Source organism: Limulus polyphemus, unplaced genomic scaffold, assembly GCF_000517525.1.
Source record: "Limulus polyphemus unplaced genomic scaffold, Limulus_polyphemus-2.1.2 Scaffold4644, whole genome shotgun sequence".
NCBI classification, from domain to species: Eukaryota; Metazoa; Arthropoda; class Merostomata; order Xiphosura; family Limulidae; genus Limulus; species Limulus polyphemus.
This window is the reverse complement of record NW_013670254.1, coordinates 42,646-60,082: the sequence shown is the minus strand read 5'-3', so window position 1 is coordinate 60,082 and position 17,437 is coordinate 42,646. Positions and strand designations below refer to the sequence as shown.

The 17,437-nt window shown below is 32.8% G+C and overlaps 1 protein-coding gene across 3 annotated transcripts in view; it reads left to right on the top strand.

Moving 5' to 3' along the window:
* The first annotated feature begins 2,131 nt into the window (after nucleotides 1-2,131).
* Nucleotides 2,132-17,437, top strand: part of LOC106471474 — a 42,478-nt gene continuing 27,172 nt past the window's right edge. For 2 of the 3 annotated variants that reach the window (XR_002613262.1, XM_022400083.1), the window contains exons 1-4: nucleotides 2,132-2,183; nucleotides 8,674-8,791; nucleotides 15,656-15,727; nucleotides 16,427-16,552. Coding sequence is in view for 1 of the 3 variants with exons in the window: in XM_022400083.1 (XP_022255791.1) it covers nucleotides 8,693-8,791; nucleotides 15,656-15,727; nucleotides 16,427-16,552 (297 nt within the window). In the remaining 2 variants the exon portion in view is untranslated. Of the gene's footprint in view, nucleotides 2,184-8,673; nucleotides 8,792-15,655; nucleotides 15,728-16,426; nucleotides 16,553-17,203; nucleotides 17,223-17,437 lie in introns of those variants that run through there. The other variant, XM_022400084.1, reaches the window with a different exon arrangement.

Genomic DNA, 17,437 nt, shown 5'->3' with positions numbered 1-17,437 from the left:
GTAGTAAAGTTACTGTTAATACACTGAAAGACAATTTTCCTAGTTCTATCATGTAAACGTTTACCATGCTTTATCCAAAACATTGTGAAGTAAAACGTGTTTGTATTTTTTTTTTATTATTCAAATAATGTATAACTCGAAAAGCTTTCAGAAACTCGAATTTCAAAACGGAAATTTTAAGTCGTACGCTCAGTCCTTTTTTTTTTTGGCCACACATTTTTGTCACACCTAAGGTGTTTTTGATTAGATTTTAATAATATAAATACATCTTAATTAAGAATTATGCACATATTTTTACCATCATTGTACTTTGCCCCCAGTGGCTCAGCAGTAAATCTGCAGACGTATAACGCAAATAATCGGGTTTAAATACCCATGATAGGCCCTGCATAGATAGCTTATTGTGTATCTTTGTATGTAACTACAAACAAACCAAGAGACAAAAATCATTGTATTTTATTATTATTCTTTTTTTTTTATTGGATGTTCCTGTGGGTCGGGGACTACTGTTGTAGAAGGGACATATATGTGCTCATGGAAGTGAAAGAAAATAAACGTACATTGTAGTAAACTAAACACTCAACTCATTTGTCTTCCAAGACTCGACTTCTTGAGTTTCAGATCTGTAATCTAATAGATGGAAATTATTAATGTGTTTATTAAGTTATTCTTTCTAGAATACGAAAATTCGGTAGGTTGTGTATCATTTTAGCGGCTCAGGGGTTTATTGTTAAAATAACATTATGAAACATTGATACCCGAGCCTCGCGGTGGCACAGCGGTATGTCTACGGATTTACATCTCTATAAACCGGGTTTCGATACCCTTAGTGGGCAGAGCACAGATAGCCCATTGCGTAGCTTCGTGCTTAACTTCAAAACAAACAAATTGACACCGGTTAATTGGACAGAATAAGTCTACTGTAAATCATATTAAGCCTTCTATTATTTTTTTAGTACCAATTTTATGTGTTCTTGATGTGATCTTTTCTTTGTATACAAACCTAGTACTCGTATACGACGAAAAGTTGTGAAGAATTATACTACTGTTAATAAAAATAGATAAAAAATAGCAGATTTGCACCTAAATGTTCGTGGTTTGTTATCGTTTGGCTAAAAAAAAAATATTTCACTGCTTCGTTATGTTAGTTTGGAACAGGTGGGAAAGTTTTATAGAAGAGAAGCGCTGGATTTCGAAGCTGGCGAAATACGGGTTCGAATCCGTGTGATGCCACAAAATATTTTCCCACTTTAAGCTGTGTGTGCGTTATAAGAGTGACATTCAATTCTTTAGTGTGGATGGTGAGTGCTGCTGACCGGCTTCCTCCCTTCTGGTCAGTTGTTCAGAATTAGGTAGTCTACCTTTGTTGTTTTGGCATAAATATAAAATGGAAATAGAAATTTGTAAAAGACTGGAAAATTGTGAAGAAATGCATGAAATAATTAAGATCGATACATTACAAATCTGTAATTGTGCGATGATCATATGTTTATTAGGCTGTTCTTTGAAAATGTGTGGTATTTATGTAAGATTCGGTTCCTGAATGTTTAGATTTTAACACAGCTGTTATTTTGCAAAGTACGGTTATACTTAATGTAGAAAAAAAAGAAGAAAAGCTGAAGTTAATATATAATAAAACTGTTCCGTAAATGACGATAAAAATACTTGGCCAAATGTTTGTTTTTTTCCACAGTAATTTTACAGAAAAAATATTTTGTACTACGTTTATTGTTATGCCATATTACTGTTGCTTTGTAATTTTACGTTTTGTAGAGCTGGTCGATAATGTTACTTTAAAACAGACTTAGAATGTAATTATACCTGAAGATTAATCATTCAAATATTTTGATAGATTATAAATTATCGTGACTTTCAGTTGCATTAGTGGAGTTTGTTTCTTTCTATGCCATTATACGTCTGGTGTTGAGATTATTTCATTTATTTTCAAAATGTTTCAGATTGGTATAGAAGTTTGGCAATTTTTCATTGGAGTTAACCCTTTTAACTGGAATAATTAGGGGCGTGAGCTAATATATGTTCAAGTGGGCGACTTTTTCTTTTTAGATTTCGAGATGTTACACGTGGTCGGAATACGAATTCAGTATTTCTAAAGAAAGTTAACTGTTTCAAAATACGGAAACTGCTCAGTAGAAGGTGATAAGTACATAACGGCACAGCTGTAGGTAGGACTTTCTTTTATTATTTTAACATAAAGAATGGGGAATGAATGGGGATAAATTAGGGCGTGAGACGAAATACAGAGAAACCGAGCCGAGTTTTTTTTTTTTTTTTTTTTTATTACGAAATATGTAATAGAAGGCTTGAGATATCTCAAATCACAAGGTCGTGGATTGGAAATCTGTAAATGATATATTAACGGATTGTTATATTTAATACTTACTCCAGAGAGCTCAAGTATCGGTGCAGTCTGTTTTTCTGCAATGATAACGTAAAGGTGTTTTTTTTTTAGAAGGGTTGCGAAGGATCATAAGCAGAAGTCATGTGTTTGTTTGTTTTGAATTTCGCGCAAAGCTACACGAGGGCTATCTGCGCTAGCCGTCCCTAATTTAGCAGTGAAAAACTAGAGAGAAGGCAGGTAGTCATCACCATCCACCGCCAACGTTTGGGGTACTATTTTACCAACAAATAGTGGGATTGAGCGTCATATTATAACGCCCCCACAGCTGAAAGGGCGAGCATGTTTTATGGGACAGGGATTAGAACCCACGACCCGCAGATTGCGAGTCGAGCGCCCTAACTACCTGGCCATGCGGGGCCCAAACTAAGTAAGTTGCCATATTGTTTAGAGTTTTTGTGCAAAGCTACACAAGGGATATCGGTGAATAGCCATCCCTAATTCTGATTGTGTTTCTTTGTTGTGGAGCGCAAAGCTATAGATTAGATTATCTGTGATGTGCCCAACACGAGTATCGAACCTCGGTTTCTAGGGGACACCTTAATTGCGAACTGATAGACTATTCTGTAGAGGGTCGAAAACTATTGGGGTACGCTTGTCTGACGAAATAATGATATTTGACTGTCACGCTTATTGTGCATTTATGGCCCTAAAACGCGAAGCGTGGTTTTGCGGTGACGAAACGCGGACCATGAACCTCCAGATTCACCGACCGAGCCCTCCAGTTGTGTTGTTAACGTTTTAATGCTATTTAGACACATCTGTTGTGGTTTAAATTGATTCGTATATTTTACCTATTAAATTTAGTTTTAAGTTAATAACTTGTTCTCGGCAATGTTAACTTGTTCAGTGTGGTGCGTCACTATTTGCTGTTTAGTATATGTTGTTAACATTTCCAGTGTGATATTAATAAGCTTGTTCAGTTTGATTTTAAGTTTTCTATCGTTATACTACGTTCTATAGCGGAGTGAAAATGTATTCGGTGTGTTTTTACTTTGTAAATTGTGATCTACTATTGATCAGTATGATGTGAATGTGTTCGTTGGAAATGGTATACGTGATGCCAGCTTGTTCTGTGTGTAATGTGGTAATCTCAATGTTCATTTTGCTTTACTGTGTTATGACTTATTTATTGTAAATTTAACGTTATTTAGGTTGTGTAATTTGTGTATTGTCTAAACAAAAAAGGTGATGAATTACTAGAAACAAACAAACATGTTTTCGTTTATAGAACTATTGATCACAGAGGGATTGCTCCATCATTTTCCTAGGACAGGGGTGGAAAGATACACTGTCCTCCCATTAATTAGTGATTTAATTCCTGTCAAGTTGCACACGGTCATATTTCAGTTTGTGATAGACACAAAAACGCTAGCTTCATAAGGCTGAAAGTCGAAAATCCACACTCTCCCTTGCCTTAAACACAAATTCAAACAAACTAAAGCCTGCTTATTGATTTCCTTATCAATGATGCAGTGATAGAACGATAAATGACGTTATTTTCGTCACCACCGCACCGGTTCCAAGGTATATTTCATACATCTACAGGAAATACCCTATTCTATATTAAACATATTTAGCTCTTGTTTCTATGTGTATGTAAAACTCGTTTACGAAAACTTATTAGAGCTTAGAATACCAAAACTTAGTTTTAAAAGTAGTCACCAAATCTGGCACATTTTAAACTATAGATAGGACATTATTTGTTTTAATAATGGGAAAAAAATTGTATACAAAGTAAGGATGAAAATTATAACTTATAGATACGTTTTCCTATATCTGATCGCAACGTAGGTCCATATTTTCATTGGGGTTTGAGTTTTAATGTTGACCAAAAACAAACAATATTATACTACCGAACTTTTCATCCAAAATAATGCACGTGTTCAGTAAAAGCAAATAGGAAAGTGGGAAAGAATGAAATGGCGTCAGTTCGGTTTGTTGTCTAGAAAAATATGCTATTGTGAGATAATTATAGTCTATTTTTATAGACGACAAATTGAAATGACGCCATTTCATTCTTTCTCCACTCTCCTATAATATTTTGCAGATTGTCTAAAATTTAAAAGCCCTTTCTGCAAAAGCGCGTTCACCGACGTAATTTTTGTTTTGGTTAAGCGAATGAAATATAGTCGTAAACAAGCGATTACCTTTGCTGTGTTTTTCTGCAGTTGTGATAGAAAAAATGCGAGTCGTTAAGGTCGTTGTTTTTTTCATGTTTTTTTTCCATAATGTTGAAGTTGACTTTATAAAGCCCTAGTAGTTAATCAGTAGATATTCATTAATTATTAAGTTGGAAGCTAGGAGACGTTCAGATTAGAAGATTAAATAAATTTTTATTAATGTCTTAAATATACACTTCGTGTTGTTATCTTGGCATGTTCAATTTTGTTGTCAGAACAAGCGAAATAGAATATTTTTGCGATAACCACGCGTATACTCGGGGAGTTTAAACAGTAACCATATCAGCACTAGACTGTGGGTACACATGTTAATAAACATTAAAAATTGGGTAAATGCATGTTTGCATAAACGTTACAGGCAAGCTTATGGGCACTTTCTCTTGTATACATGGAAATTCACAGTTCTGTTATCTTTTTCGAACTGGTTTCACAGCTGGTGGTTAGTGATCAGACAAATTGTTAAGCCTTAATGGGATATGATTACTCACCACCCATTTCCTCTGTCCTCATTCCATATGAATGAAGGTCAGAGTAGAAAGTCTGCTGCAAGTTAGTCTTATCTCCTGAAATATCTGTTCCCTGACAGGAATAGATATATGTGTTTATCTATAAATGACGTGAATCGTGCATTAGTGGTTCTGCTTGTTCTCCTACACAAAACTAGGGAAATATGACCAGTAGTCATTTTTCTGTACGTGATCCTTTACAGATATTATTTTTTGTATTTATCTATTTATAGACGGATTGATAGACATGGAAGTATTTTCTGATAATGTCGTAAGAAGTAAAAGTTTTTCACTGGTTCTCTTAATCCCCTAAAAACAGTAGTGAACATAGAACTTTGATCTACATTGAAACAAAATGAATTAATGGATGAATGTTCTGAAGTTAAAACGAACTTAAATAATGGGTTATCTGCGCTATGTCAGCCGCAGGGATCGAACTCTAAATTTAAGCTTAATATGCCATTAAGTTTACCACTAACCAAAGTTTTTTTTTGTTTTGTTTTTTTTGCATTCTAAATAGGTAATTTTTCTTGGTCCATGAATTTTGACATTTTTGGAACATGTTTCGTTAGTTATCAAAGAGTCACAAAACAAATAGCTAATTAATTTCTTTTTTTCTAGCGAATATATTTTCAGGAATACGGTATATTGTGTGATTAAAATATAATCCGCCTTCTTTGAAATGATGCTCACAGCAGTAACTATTAATTTTTTTAATTCTCTTCCTCTAAATATGCTGTATTTTCTCTGGTTTTCGTATCTGACCGAATGTGTGCCATTGTCTGTACTCTGTAGCTGATACTTTGTTCAATGCAACAGTTCTTTTGTACTATCTTTCCGATACTTTGTTCAATGTAACTGTTCTTCTGTACTATCTATCTGATACTTTGTTCAATGTAACTGTTCTTCTGTACTATCTTTCTGATACTTTGTTCAATGTAACTGTTCTTCTGTACTATCTTTCTGATACTTTGTTCAATGTAACTGTTCTTCTGTACTATCTATCTGATACTTTGTTCAATGTAACTGTTCTTCTGTACTATCTTTCTGATACTTTGTTCAATGTAACTGTTCCTCTGTACTATCTATCTGATACTTTGTTCAATGTAAGTGTTCTTCTGTACTATCTATCTGATACTTTGTTCAATGTAACTGGTCTTCTGTACTATCTTTATGATACTTTGTTCAATGTAACTGTTCTTCTGTACTATCTTTCTGATACTTTGTTCAATGTAACAGTTCTACTGTACTATCTATTCTGATACTTTGTTCAATGTAACAGTTCTTCTATACTCTGTATCTCATACTTTATTAAATTTAACCGTTCTTCTGTACTTTGTATATGATACTTTGTTCAATGTAACAGTTCTACTGTACTATCTATTCTGATACTTTGTTCAATGTAACAGTTCTACTGTACTATCTATTCTGATACTTTGTTCAATGTAACAGTTCTTCTGTACTATCTATCTGATACTTTGTTCAATGTAACAGTTCTACTGTACTATCTATTCTGATACTTTGTTCAATGTAACAGTTCTTCTATACTCTGTATCTCATACTTTATTAAATTTAACCGTTCTTCTGTACTTTGTATATGATACTTTGTTAATTTTATCCGTTCGTCTATACTCTGTATCTGATACTTTGTTCATTTTAACAGTTCTTTCTACACTTTGTACAATTTAACCGTCTTTCTATACTCTGTATCTGATACTGGTTTTAGTTTACACATATTTCATCTGGTATTTCTTTTACCAGTTCAGTTAGCTCATTTTTATCTGTATATTTATCATGTTATTACTTTCCATTATAATTTTTGTAATTGTTCCGTTTTATGTCACGCCTTTTATTACTGGTAATCTTTCTTCCCCTATAATTCATACAGCTGCTCATCTATCTGTTGTAATCAGTCCGTTTTTCTAGTTTATTTTACAGCATGGGTTCTATGAATCTATTCCAATTTGGAACATAACACACGTGACTTATTTTTATATCTTGCCATTACGCTTTGAAATCGCTGCAGGAAATAAATTCAAAACCATCTGTTAAATTTCTTTCAACCATTTTACGAAAATACGGAATAAAAATTAAACGTAAATACTGAAATTTTCAAGTACAAAAAAAAATATTCTATTGTAGATTAGTCTTGTTTTATTAATTTTAATTTTGATGCCAAAACATTATATTATGTTTGAATGTATTTTATGATTGTAAATTAATAAATGTTAAGCCGAGGTACTGTGAAGCAAGTATATAATTCGCTGGCCAAGGTAAAGTTAAATGTTGAACGACTTTTTGAATGTTCAAAGAAATGAAGTTATCATATTACAGATTCAAGCTCTGATTATACTTCAGAGAACTTGCATTAAAGCAGATGAATATACATTAGAACTTCTGTACAATCTCGACTCGTCTAACCATTTAATTTTAAAGAACGGGAAAAAGTATTAAAGTTGTGGGTTAGATCGGTTTTATAGGAAACAAGTACGCCATTTCACTTAATAACTAATTTGTATAATACTAAACATCATTATAATGTGTGAACTGACTAATAAAGTAGAGATATTAGGACCATGTTTTGCGCTTATGGACCTTTGAATAAGTTGTATTAACTGAAGAAATGAAAAAGAAAACCGTATTTACGCTTGAGCAAGTCTATACGCACAACAAGGATATGATTTATTTATGCTACTATTTCCTAAGGTTTTAGAGTTGTTGAGTTACTCGTCGCGACGTTCTAGAAGTGTTAATATCATCTTACTTTTTTTTCATTTTAACTCGGATGAAATTAGCAAAATGTTTTTTTTTTGACCTTTTAAAATATAACAACATATCTTTCAACGTAATGAAATACATTATTTTAAATATTTACAGTTATAACAACTAACTTGTATATAAAATGCTGACATTCAGTGTGTGTGTGTGTGTGTGTGTGTGTGTTTGGGTGAACACACACATACACACACATCTACAGTGAATCGAATGAAAATACTGTACACGTTCAGAAATGCACTTTTTTTCAGCCCTGTGTAGACTGTTTTCCTAGAAAAACATGTGCGTTGCACAGAAAATACGGTTATACAGTCGCTGGAAAGGCTTGTGATGTAATATGGGATATTTCAAAAAATAAATTATAAAAACTTTCTTTTTCTCTTAAATTAAAATAACAGATCTGTACTTGGTCGTAGAGAGCTCTAAAATATTCCAGTTTCAGACTTTGCTTTCTTTGTTTTCCTTGTGTTTCTGTGTATTGTAATACGCAAGGACTTGTTTATGATTTTTTTTTAACCTGCTTGACATTTTAAAGACAAAAGAGATTTAAAGGATGAACCATTTTCTTAAAATTATTACGAAGAAAGTTTCATTGTTCGTGTGCAGTAAGTTCACTAACGTTTATCAATTTTGCTTGTTTATTTGTTTTTAACATAAAGGTTACAAACTTTACAACTTTTAGGTTAGAGGAAAGGACCTGATACATTTATTATTGCCCCTAAAGCTTTCCCAAAGGGAGTTCAGTGGTCTCTTGTGTTTAACGTTTACATGACACGGCGCTTTCTATTTCCAGATGTAGAAGTTGGGTGGTCATGAAGGCGGTTACCATGGAAACGGCAGATGACAGCGGTTACAAGGCTTGTGAGGATATTGCCAATGTGCGTGTTTTTGTGCCGGACCTACAGCTTGAGGTATAGTAATTTGTTATCTATTCTCTTATAATCATTTTGTATGTTTCTGTACTGTTGTCGTTGACTATCCATAAAATAAACCCGTGGTTCTCAACCTCTTCTCCGCTGACTACCCCTAAGGGTTTCGTAGCATTCGGGGGGGGGGGGTACTCTAAAGATCTAGTTTCATATCGTAGTTAAGAAATAAACGATACAGTGTTATATTATGTGGATATACGGTTTAATTTGAACATTTCACTAAATTAGATGCTTATGTCACTGCCGCTTTAACATCTGAGTATGGAAATACATGAGATTGGCTTGTGAAGAGAACGACTGGTTTAGGCAAATAAAATTAACTTGTGTTGGTAATAAATATTTTAGTAAGACGTTTCTTAGTTTATCACATCACACGGCTTTCAACGCTTTTCGTAAGTGTATTAGAATATAACAATCCTTTATTTACACCACATGGTAAATTAAATAACTCAAAAGAAAAAACCTTGTTCGACGACTTCATTTAAATTTTAAAAAAAATGCAAAAAAAAGCAGGACATCTTATTTGCTGTCTGGAATAGTTATGATCTTATTGTATCACATTTAATAAGATGTTCGAATTGTGTTAGCTTCACACTATAATAAGTTGTAAAAATAAATTATGCTAAATATGTTTTATCTTCTAAACTTGATATAACTGGTATTAACACCTCTTTTTTAATCTTCTAAACTTGATATAACTGGGTATTAACACCTCTTTTTTATCTTCTAAATTTCATATAACTGGGTATTAACACCTCTGTTTTATCTTCTAAACTTGATATAACTGGGTATTAACACCTCTGTTTTATCTTCTAAACTTGATATAACTAGGTATTAACACCTCTTTTTTAATCTTCTAAACTTGATATAACTGGGTATTAACACCTCTTTTTTATCTACTAAACTTGATATAACTGGGTATTAACACCTCTTTTTTATCTTCTAAACTCGACATAACTGGTATTAACACCTCTTTTTTATCTTCTAAACTTGACATAACTGGTATTAACACCTCTTTTTTATCTTCTAAACTTGATATAACTGGTATTAACACCTCTTTTTTATCTTCTAAACTTGATATAACTGTGTATTAACACCTTTGTTTTCGTCTACATTTGTTCTAACTGTGATGTTTTTTTTTTGCGTATATTTTTAGTCAAGCCGTTATTGTTTCGCTTTACGAGATGCATATTATTTTATTATGTTTACATTAGCTTTATTTGTGTTATTTGTTTGATTGTCTTAATTGCTATTTTCTAGTGCATAAACTAATTTCATTCTAGCTGTTTAGTTATATCATTTTTAAGTGTGCTGTTTGCTTCTAGGTATATTCGTTTTGAGTATTCCATTACTATTATGTCTAGGTATGTTAGTTTTAAGTGATCATTTTACATCTAAACGTATCATATTAATATGATTTTTACGTCTAAAGGTACATCTGTTTAAGTTTGCTTTTTTACATGTGGGTGTATAATCTTAAGTGTGTTATTTACATCTAGGTAAATCAGTTTTTAGTGCTGTTATCGACAGTGTATATGAGGTTTAAGTTTAGATGTATCAGTTTTTCGGTGTACTGTTTTTAGCAAGAAATACAAGTTTTAATTTTGCTTCTGTTTACATATCGGGTGGTGTTTTATTCATATCCGCTTTTTAAAATGGGAACTCCGAGGTTGACACAACAACATCTAAAAACATTCATCGGATGGTAAAATATCGATATAGAGCATCTAAAATAGTTAGGGAAGGTTTTTTTTTAACTGAATATTTTCCTTTTATAATGGCGGAATCTGGAAGAAGCGATTTTCCTTTCATCTTTTCTCTTCATCCTCTTTACTATGACGTACAAGCATGCAGAAAGATACGTGCATGTGATTGGCTTAATGGGATACACATCTTTGTGCTTATACGCTTTACTAGGTATTTTAGAATGCTACGACTAGAGACAGTCCAAATCCGCGGGAAAATTCGCCAAAATCTATAGAAATTTTAAATAGATATCTGCGGGGAAATGTAGAAATAACTATATCAAACAATTTGTTTGTGGATAGAATAACTGATCGAACAATTTGTTTGTGGATAGAATAACTGATCGAACATTTAGTTTGTAAAATCAAAAGAAAAAGAGACAAATATAATTTATACATACATTATAAATTATGTAAAGATTCATTTTCTTGTCCGTCTGTTGTTTATCATTACAAAAATAAACTTGCTGTTTTAGATAATAACGAATTACTGTTTATCTGCTTATCTCTCTCAGCTTATCCTCTCTCATTGTCTGTCTCAGCACCCCCTACCCTCTTACACCTTTCTTTTCACAAAATAAGAACTGAAGCGTAACTGACCCCACTCTCTTATCTTGCATAAACCACCTTTTTTGACTTTAATTCCACAATCAATCAGTTCTTATTCTCTTCTTGCATTTAACTTCCATATACGGCTATTTATCGTCCAAGGTGGAATCTTCAGACATTAACGGTAGTTCTAAATATGGCGTCAGGGATGAAGTCACAAATAACTAAAGAAGTCAATAATTAAAAGGGACAAAAAGACATATAAAATCTTCATATTTTGTAACAATTAAATGTTGGAATAATAATGTGCCATTTTTCTTTTGCATTCCATTTTATTTCACTGTTTTGAAAACATTTTGTAAAATAAAAAATTACAAGTTGCCCATGATAACAAGTGTCCAAACGTTCAGTTAATGGACTAATGTATCTTGATGAATCCCGAAATTGCATTCTTTCACACATTTTTCTTTTTCCGGGTTGACTGACTTAATTGAATAAGATGCTCAGACTTGTAGTTCATGTTGTCATTAACTTTGAAGTTATTTTCTCATATAAAGGTGATTTTCCCCCTGTTTTTAAGAATTTCTCTATGCGGCAAATGTTCACCTCCACATCTTTCTTTATTCTCGTAAACTCTGCGCGTGTTAAAAGTTTATAAAGCTATTATAACATTTATAACATCCTTTATATTATAGCTTCGTTTTAATATTCCAATATGTGTTTGCGGATTACATTGAAATTATTTGAATTGTGTGTGTGTGTGTGGTAATAATATGAATTTTCTTTTTGTGATCTTTTGATATCTTTTTATTTTGGTTTCTGAATTTCTGATCGTGGAATTTTCTTGGCTTTAGTTATACTGGTATTTATCAAGTTTCTATGTTTTTGCGGTTTTAGTAGAAACATTTTCAATTCTTCTAGTCTTTTTTTTTCTCTCTCTTTGTTCTCATCATTGGACACAATTGTACAAATTCTTCCCTCCATATTTTATGGGCACAAATAAAAGTTTTAAATGCTATTGATCATAAGTATTCTTATAGTAGATGTCGATATAGATTTTTTTTTTGCCGTATTTCTTTATTAGTATATTAATAAATAATAACTCACTGACGTTCAGTTCAATTGTGAATTGTAGATTCGTGTAGAGAATTTAAAATATTCAAAAATAAAAATGTAGATTCGTCTTTGATTTGTTCCAAAATATTAATAATCTAAATATCTCTTTCAGTTTTATCTGAAGTATTTTGAAAATTCATTTTCGAAATTTCTCTTTACTCTTTCATATAATTTTTCTTCCAATTATCTGAAAATGAGGATGGCGTAAGTGGGTGCAGATTCGATTTCCATCGCTATTCACTTAGTTGGAAGATACGTTTGTGTCGTTGAATCAGAAATAATTATTTTGTAGTATAGTTTCTAATCCCTGTAATATGAAATCCTTGTTGAATCTTACATATTTTTCAATCCAAAAAACAAACAAACAATTTTTAAGACAAATTCAGTGGGAATATTGGTATAAAGGTTTATTACACCAAAGTCAACCATCAATGTTGTTTCTTCCAATTTTCTTGGAATGTGGTTAATAAAATCATTGTCATCACGATTAAAACTAGGTATGTTTGGTAAAAATGTATTAATAGGTCTTAAGGAAGGTTGTTTTATTCTAATTTATAGCTACATATTTTTCTACCTTTTCTGTTTTTCGCTTTCTTTATCACATACAATGTATGAAGTAACTATGGAAACAGTAAATAAAATAGGCATAAAATGCAAATGTAATGGGATAGCTCCAATATATTGTATGAAAATGAATTGCACCATAATGTATCACGATTTGATAGCTTTCACTGTGATTGCCTGTCATTCATTCAATCAGACAGTGCCACGCCAGAATATTGTCTATAAAAGTACAGGAAGTCATACTTTTCCTAGTAGTAATGTGATAAGTGTACTCATGGCTCTACAGAACAGAAATATTACGTGATAAACGTGTAGAAATCAAAGTTTTAACTGGTGAAGGCTGTTCCATGTGATAGAGTGAGGCGAAATTTGATGTTTCAGTAGATTTTTGTTTGGGATATTTGCATAAAGCTACTAAGCAGCTATCTGCGCTAGCCGTTCCTAATTTTGAACTGATACACTAAAGGGATGGCAAGAAGTCAACAGCACCCATCACCAATTCTTGGGCCACTCTAGTTTAACCAAATAGTGGAATTTAACTGTCACCCTTATAACGCATCCATGAACTTAAATTGCTATGTGCGATTTTTTTTATTTGTGTGTGTGTGTGTGCGAACAAGGACCCGCAGATCCGGTGTCGACACACTAACAACTGAGCCACGCTCGGTCATGTGTTTTAATATAAACTGTATAGAAACTAAAGAAGGTATGTGAAACTAATTCTGTTGGTAATAGAAGTAATCAAGATATAAAGCTCAAACTCTTCAAAAGTGATGTTGACTAACTTATGGTATCCTCTTTCCACGGTACACAACAATAGTTGAGATCTTGCCAGTGACACAGCTGTAAGTGCAGATATGAATGTTACCTCCACAAAAGTGACATAAACATTAGCCTGAAGTGGCCCTAAGAAACGACTGATTAGCAGATATAACCAAACCAGAGGCTGAAATGGCCATCAGATATCAAACTATATGATAAAGCTGGAGATATGAATCTTAGTTCCAATTATTTGGCAGCAAACAATGGTAGTTTTTTTATGGTAGAGAGGAGAACGATATAACAATAAATGTACATCTACACTGAAGTATGCTGGGGAGTTCAATATAAATCTGGGCTGCATTTCAGCCAATGATGTTAGAAACCTACATAAAATTGATGGTACACCAACTGCAGACAGGCACAATCAGATTGTTATGAATCATACCATTCCTTCAGGAAAAAAGATTTGCTTCGTAGGGATTCATCTTTCAGCAAGAGAGTGATCCCAAGAATCCAGTAAATGAGGTGAAAAGATATCTGGAAGACAACAGAAGCCGATGGGACGTATAGAACCATAGCTTGGCCTGTATAAAGTCCTGATATGTATATTCTGGATATATGGATTTATATGGAAACTGAAAAGGTAAAATGGCAACAAAACCACTTGGCCGAAATTATGTGCGTAATACGGGACAGTTGGAACATTAAATAGTGCAATGTTCAACTTAGTTGCTTTTCAATATTGTATAATAATATATACATACTAATGATAAATTGACTATTTAGTTACTAGTACGCATTGTTTGCGACTCCTGTATGTGTATCAGCTGTGTGCGTTTCCATAGTTATTTCCAGTACCCTATATGTGAACACAGTTCCTGCTTCTTACATACATCGATATTTTATTACAAACATTTATTACAAACATTTGACAAACACATACAAACATTTTCCATTACTGTTATAAAGGTGAAGAGTAAGATCATACTTTACGACCTGAAAAGGCTGTACGTGGTCTAAACACTGACTAATGGAAGTTATGTCAATATCGATACACACATGCCCCCCCCCCCCAGTGGCACAGCGATATGTCTGCAGGCTTTCAACGCTAGAAACCGGGTTTCGATACCTTACCCGTAGTGGGCAGAGCACAGATAGCCCATTTTGTAGCTTTGCGCTTAACTCCAAACAAAGTAACAAACAATCGATACACACACCTACATACGTGCATGTTTTACTCCCCTGTTATTTGTTCTCAATTGCCACCTACCGTGTACTCCATTTGTAGCTGGATTTGGAAAACTAGAGCCATGTGTTTAAGAACACACAGGCAACGTTTTCATACCAAGTAAATTTTGTCTTGTCAGCGGATTTTAAGTTTTTACACTAAACGAGAAAAACGGGAGATAAGAGTTAGTTGTGTAATCTGAATAGTACGTCACTTAGATAGAATTGCGAATGAATAACGAACTTATGAGAGGAAGGATCTGCTGTTTGTTAACCCTGACGCGTGTGAGAGATTATAAAAGAAACAAAATTAGAATTTCTGACTTCGCTGTATAGCTAGCTCACTTATCCCATAAGGTACCATGCACATTAAAAATACCAAACATGTTACATGTGTCTAAAGATAAATGACAGTTTGTCCAGTTTATACAGTGCTTTTCTGAAGATATTGACAGACAATTTTCAGAAGACAGCCGAAATCATCACAAACATCATCTCAATACATCTTTATTGTTACAGATGTTTATAAATGTATGTAGGGGGAGTGGATGGTGGTAAAGGATGGTAAAATAACATTCGTTTTATACTTTTACTACATCCGTATATTTAATCCACTGACTTGTTAATATCATTTTTCTCAAGATTGTGAAAATAATTTTTCGTTTTAATTCTAATGTCAGTTATTTCATTTTTGAGGCCATTAAGATATTTTAAAACATCTGGAACTAATTTCATTATAAATTTGTTTTGTTTTGAATCGTATAGTTACGCCCAACGTCATACCATTTTAACCCATAAACTGACGGCTTGAAACTCAGGAAATATTGCTTTTGAACAAGATATTAGATTAATGGTTTCCCCCTAATTTTTTTTCTCTTTTCAGAAGTTTTTTCAGTTTCACCAAGAAGAGTTGGTGTGGGATGTTAAACAACAAATTCTATCCTCTCTACCAAAAGTAAGTATATTTTAATTTGTAAGCCTGTTCCTCGCTCTTTTCTCATCCCAAAGGTAAAAAAATTTACATTCGCATTTGTTAGTCATTAAGCATGTTCTCTCTCGCTCATTTTTATTGGCCACAAAAAATAAACCTCTATAAGCATGTATAGGAAAAAGTAGAGACTAACAACAAAAAAGTGAGACTTGCGTTGATAAAATTTCTGTAATCTGTTCTTCAAACATTTGGAGTAACGTTTATAAATCTTAGTAGTGGAATATAGATATTTTATGCTTCAAGCCTTCAGTTTTCAGCTAAAATAATAATTTAAGTTTAATGTAAAAATATCGGTGAAATATATTTTTTTGGTTAAATCAGAAATAATACAGCTTTTTTTAATGAACTTTAAATAATATGGTAATGATATGCTAATTATTATTATTATTAACTACGTATTTAGTCAGTGCAACATATTTACATTAACATACAGAACAAAAGTTTCCCAAACCAGTAGGATTGGTGAAGGAGACACTCTCATGCCTGTTCGAACTCAACACACACACCCAAGGCTGTTAGGCGTTTAGGCCTTACACTCACTGTTTAAATACCGTGTTACGACTTAGCTATAAGATAATTCTCTCGTGTCAGTAGACACTAAATTTCATGAAATTTTCCAAATATAAAAAAAAAAAGTATTAATCTCTTTCTCTGTTCTCACAGGAGCTAAACGAAAGTGTCAACTATGGTCTGTTTACTACTCCGAAGAATGGAAAAGCAGGCAAATTCCTGGATGAAGAAAGGCTTCTGATCGACTATCCGTTTAGTGAACCCGTGGGTTATCTTGAAGTACGTTTATTAATCAAGTTATAAATATTAAAGGCACTTAGACAGGAATTGTTCTTATAACAATTGTTATACATTTGTTTCAACAATAGTAAATAATAAGTAGATATTCTAATTAAGACTACTGTCAGCAAACCGCATATTGAGCATTTGTTTTTGCTTTGTGAATACGTGTGTGTGTGTATAGGTTGAAAATAATATCATAAGTTATTGCAGATGTTATCAACTCTTTGTTAACACGCCATTATGAATAAAACCAACCGAAAGTAATTTCCCGCATTCGAAAATGATCGAAAGTTCGAATGTCTTTTTTTTGTACTACACAAATATTTACTTATTTTTAAGATGTCGGTAGTAAGAAATGTTTCTATACTTGTATATTTTTACTTGCAAATTCAAAGTAATATTTACGAAAGTGTAGAGAATACCACTAATTTGGCTTTGTAGTTTCATATGTCAGTCTTCATTTGATTTCATTCCGGTAAATTACTAAGTCACATAGTTTTTAATCTTAACATGCCGGCATTAAGTGGGGATACTTGAGGCTCTATAAAGTTCGTGTTACTTTAGCTAAGTACATTCTTGTAATGTACACAAGTGAACGTAGTTATGTTATTTAGGTATGTGAAACATTTATAGTGTACTACGAGTTAGCTTTGTTGTGTTTTTTTAGGTAAGTGAATCTTCTATAGTGTAGCACGAGTTGGCTTAGTCATGGTATTCAGGCAAGTAAAACTTGTATAGTGTAGCACGAGTTGACATAGTTATGTAATTTAACTAAGTAATACTTGTATAGTGTAGCACGAGTTGGCTTAGTTATGGTATTTAGGCAAGTTAAACTAGTATAGTGTAGCACGAGTTGGCTTAGTTATGTTATTTAGGCAAGTT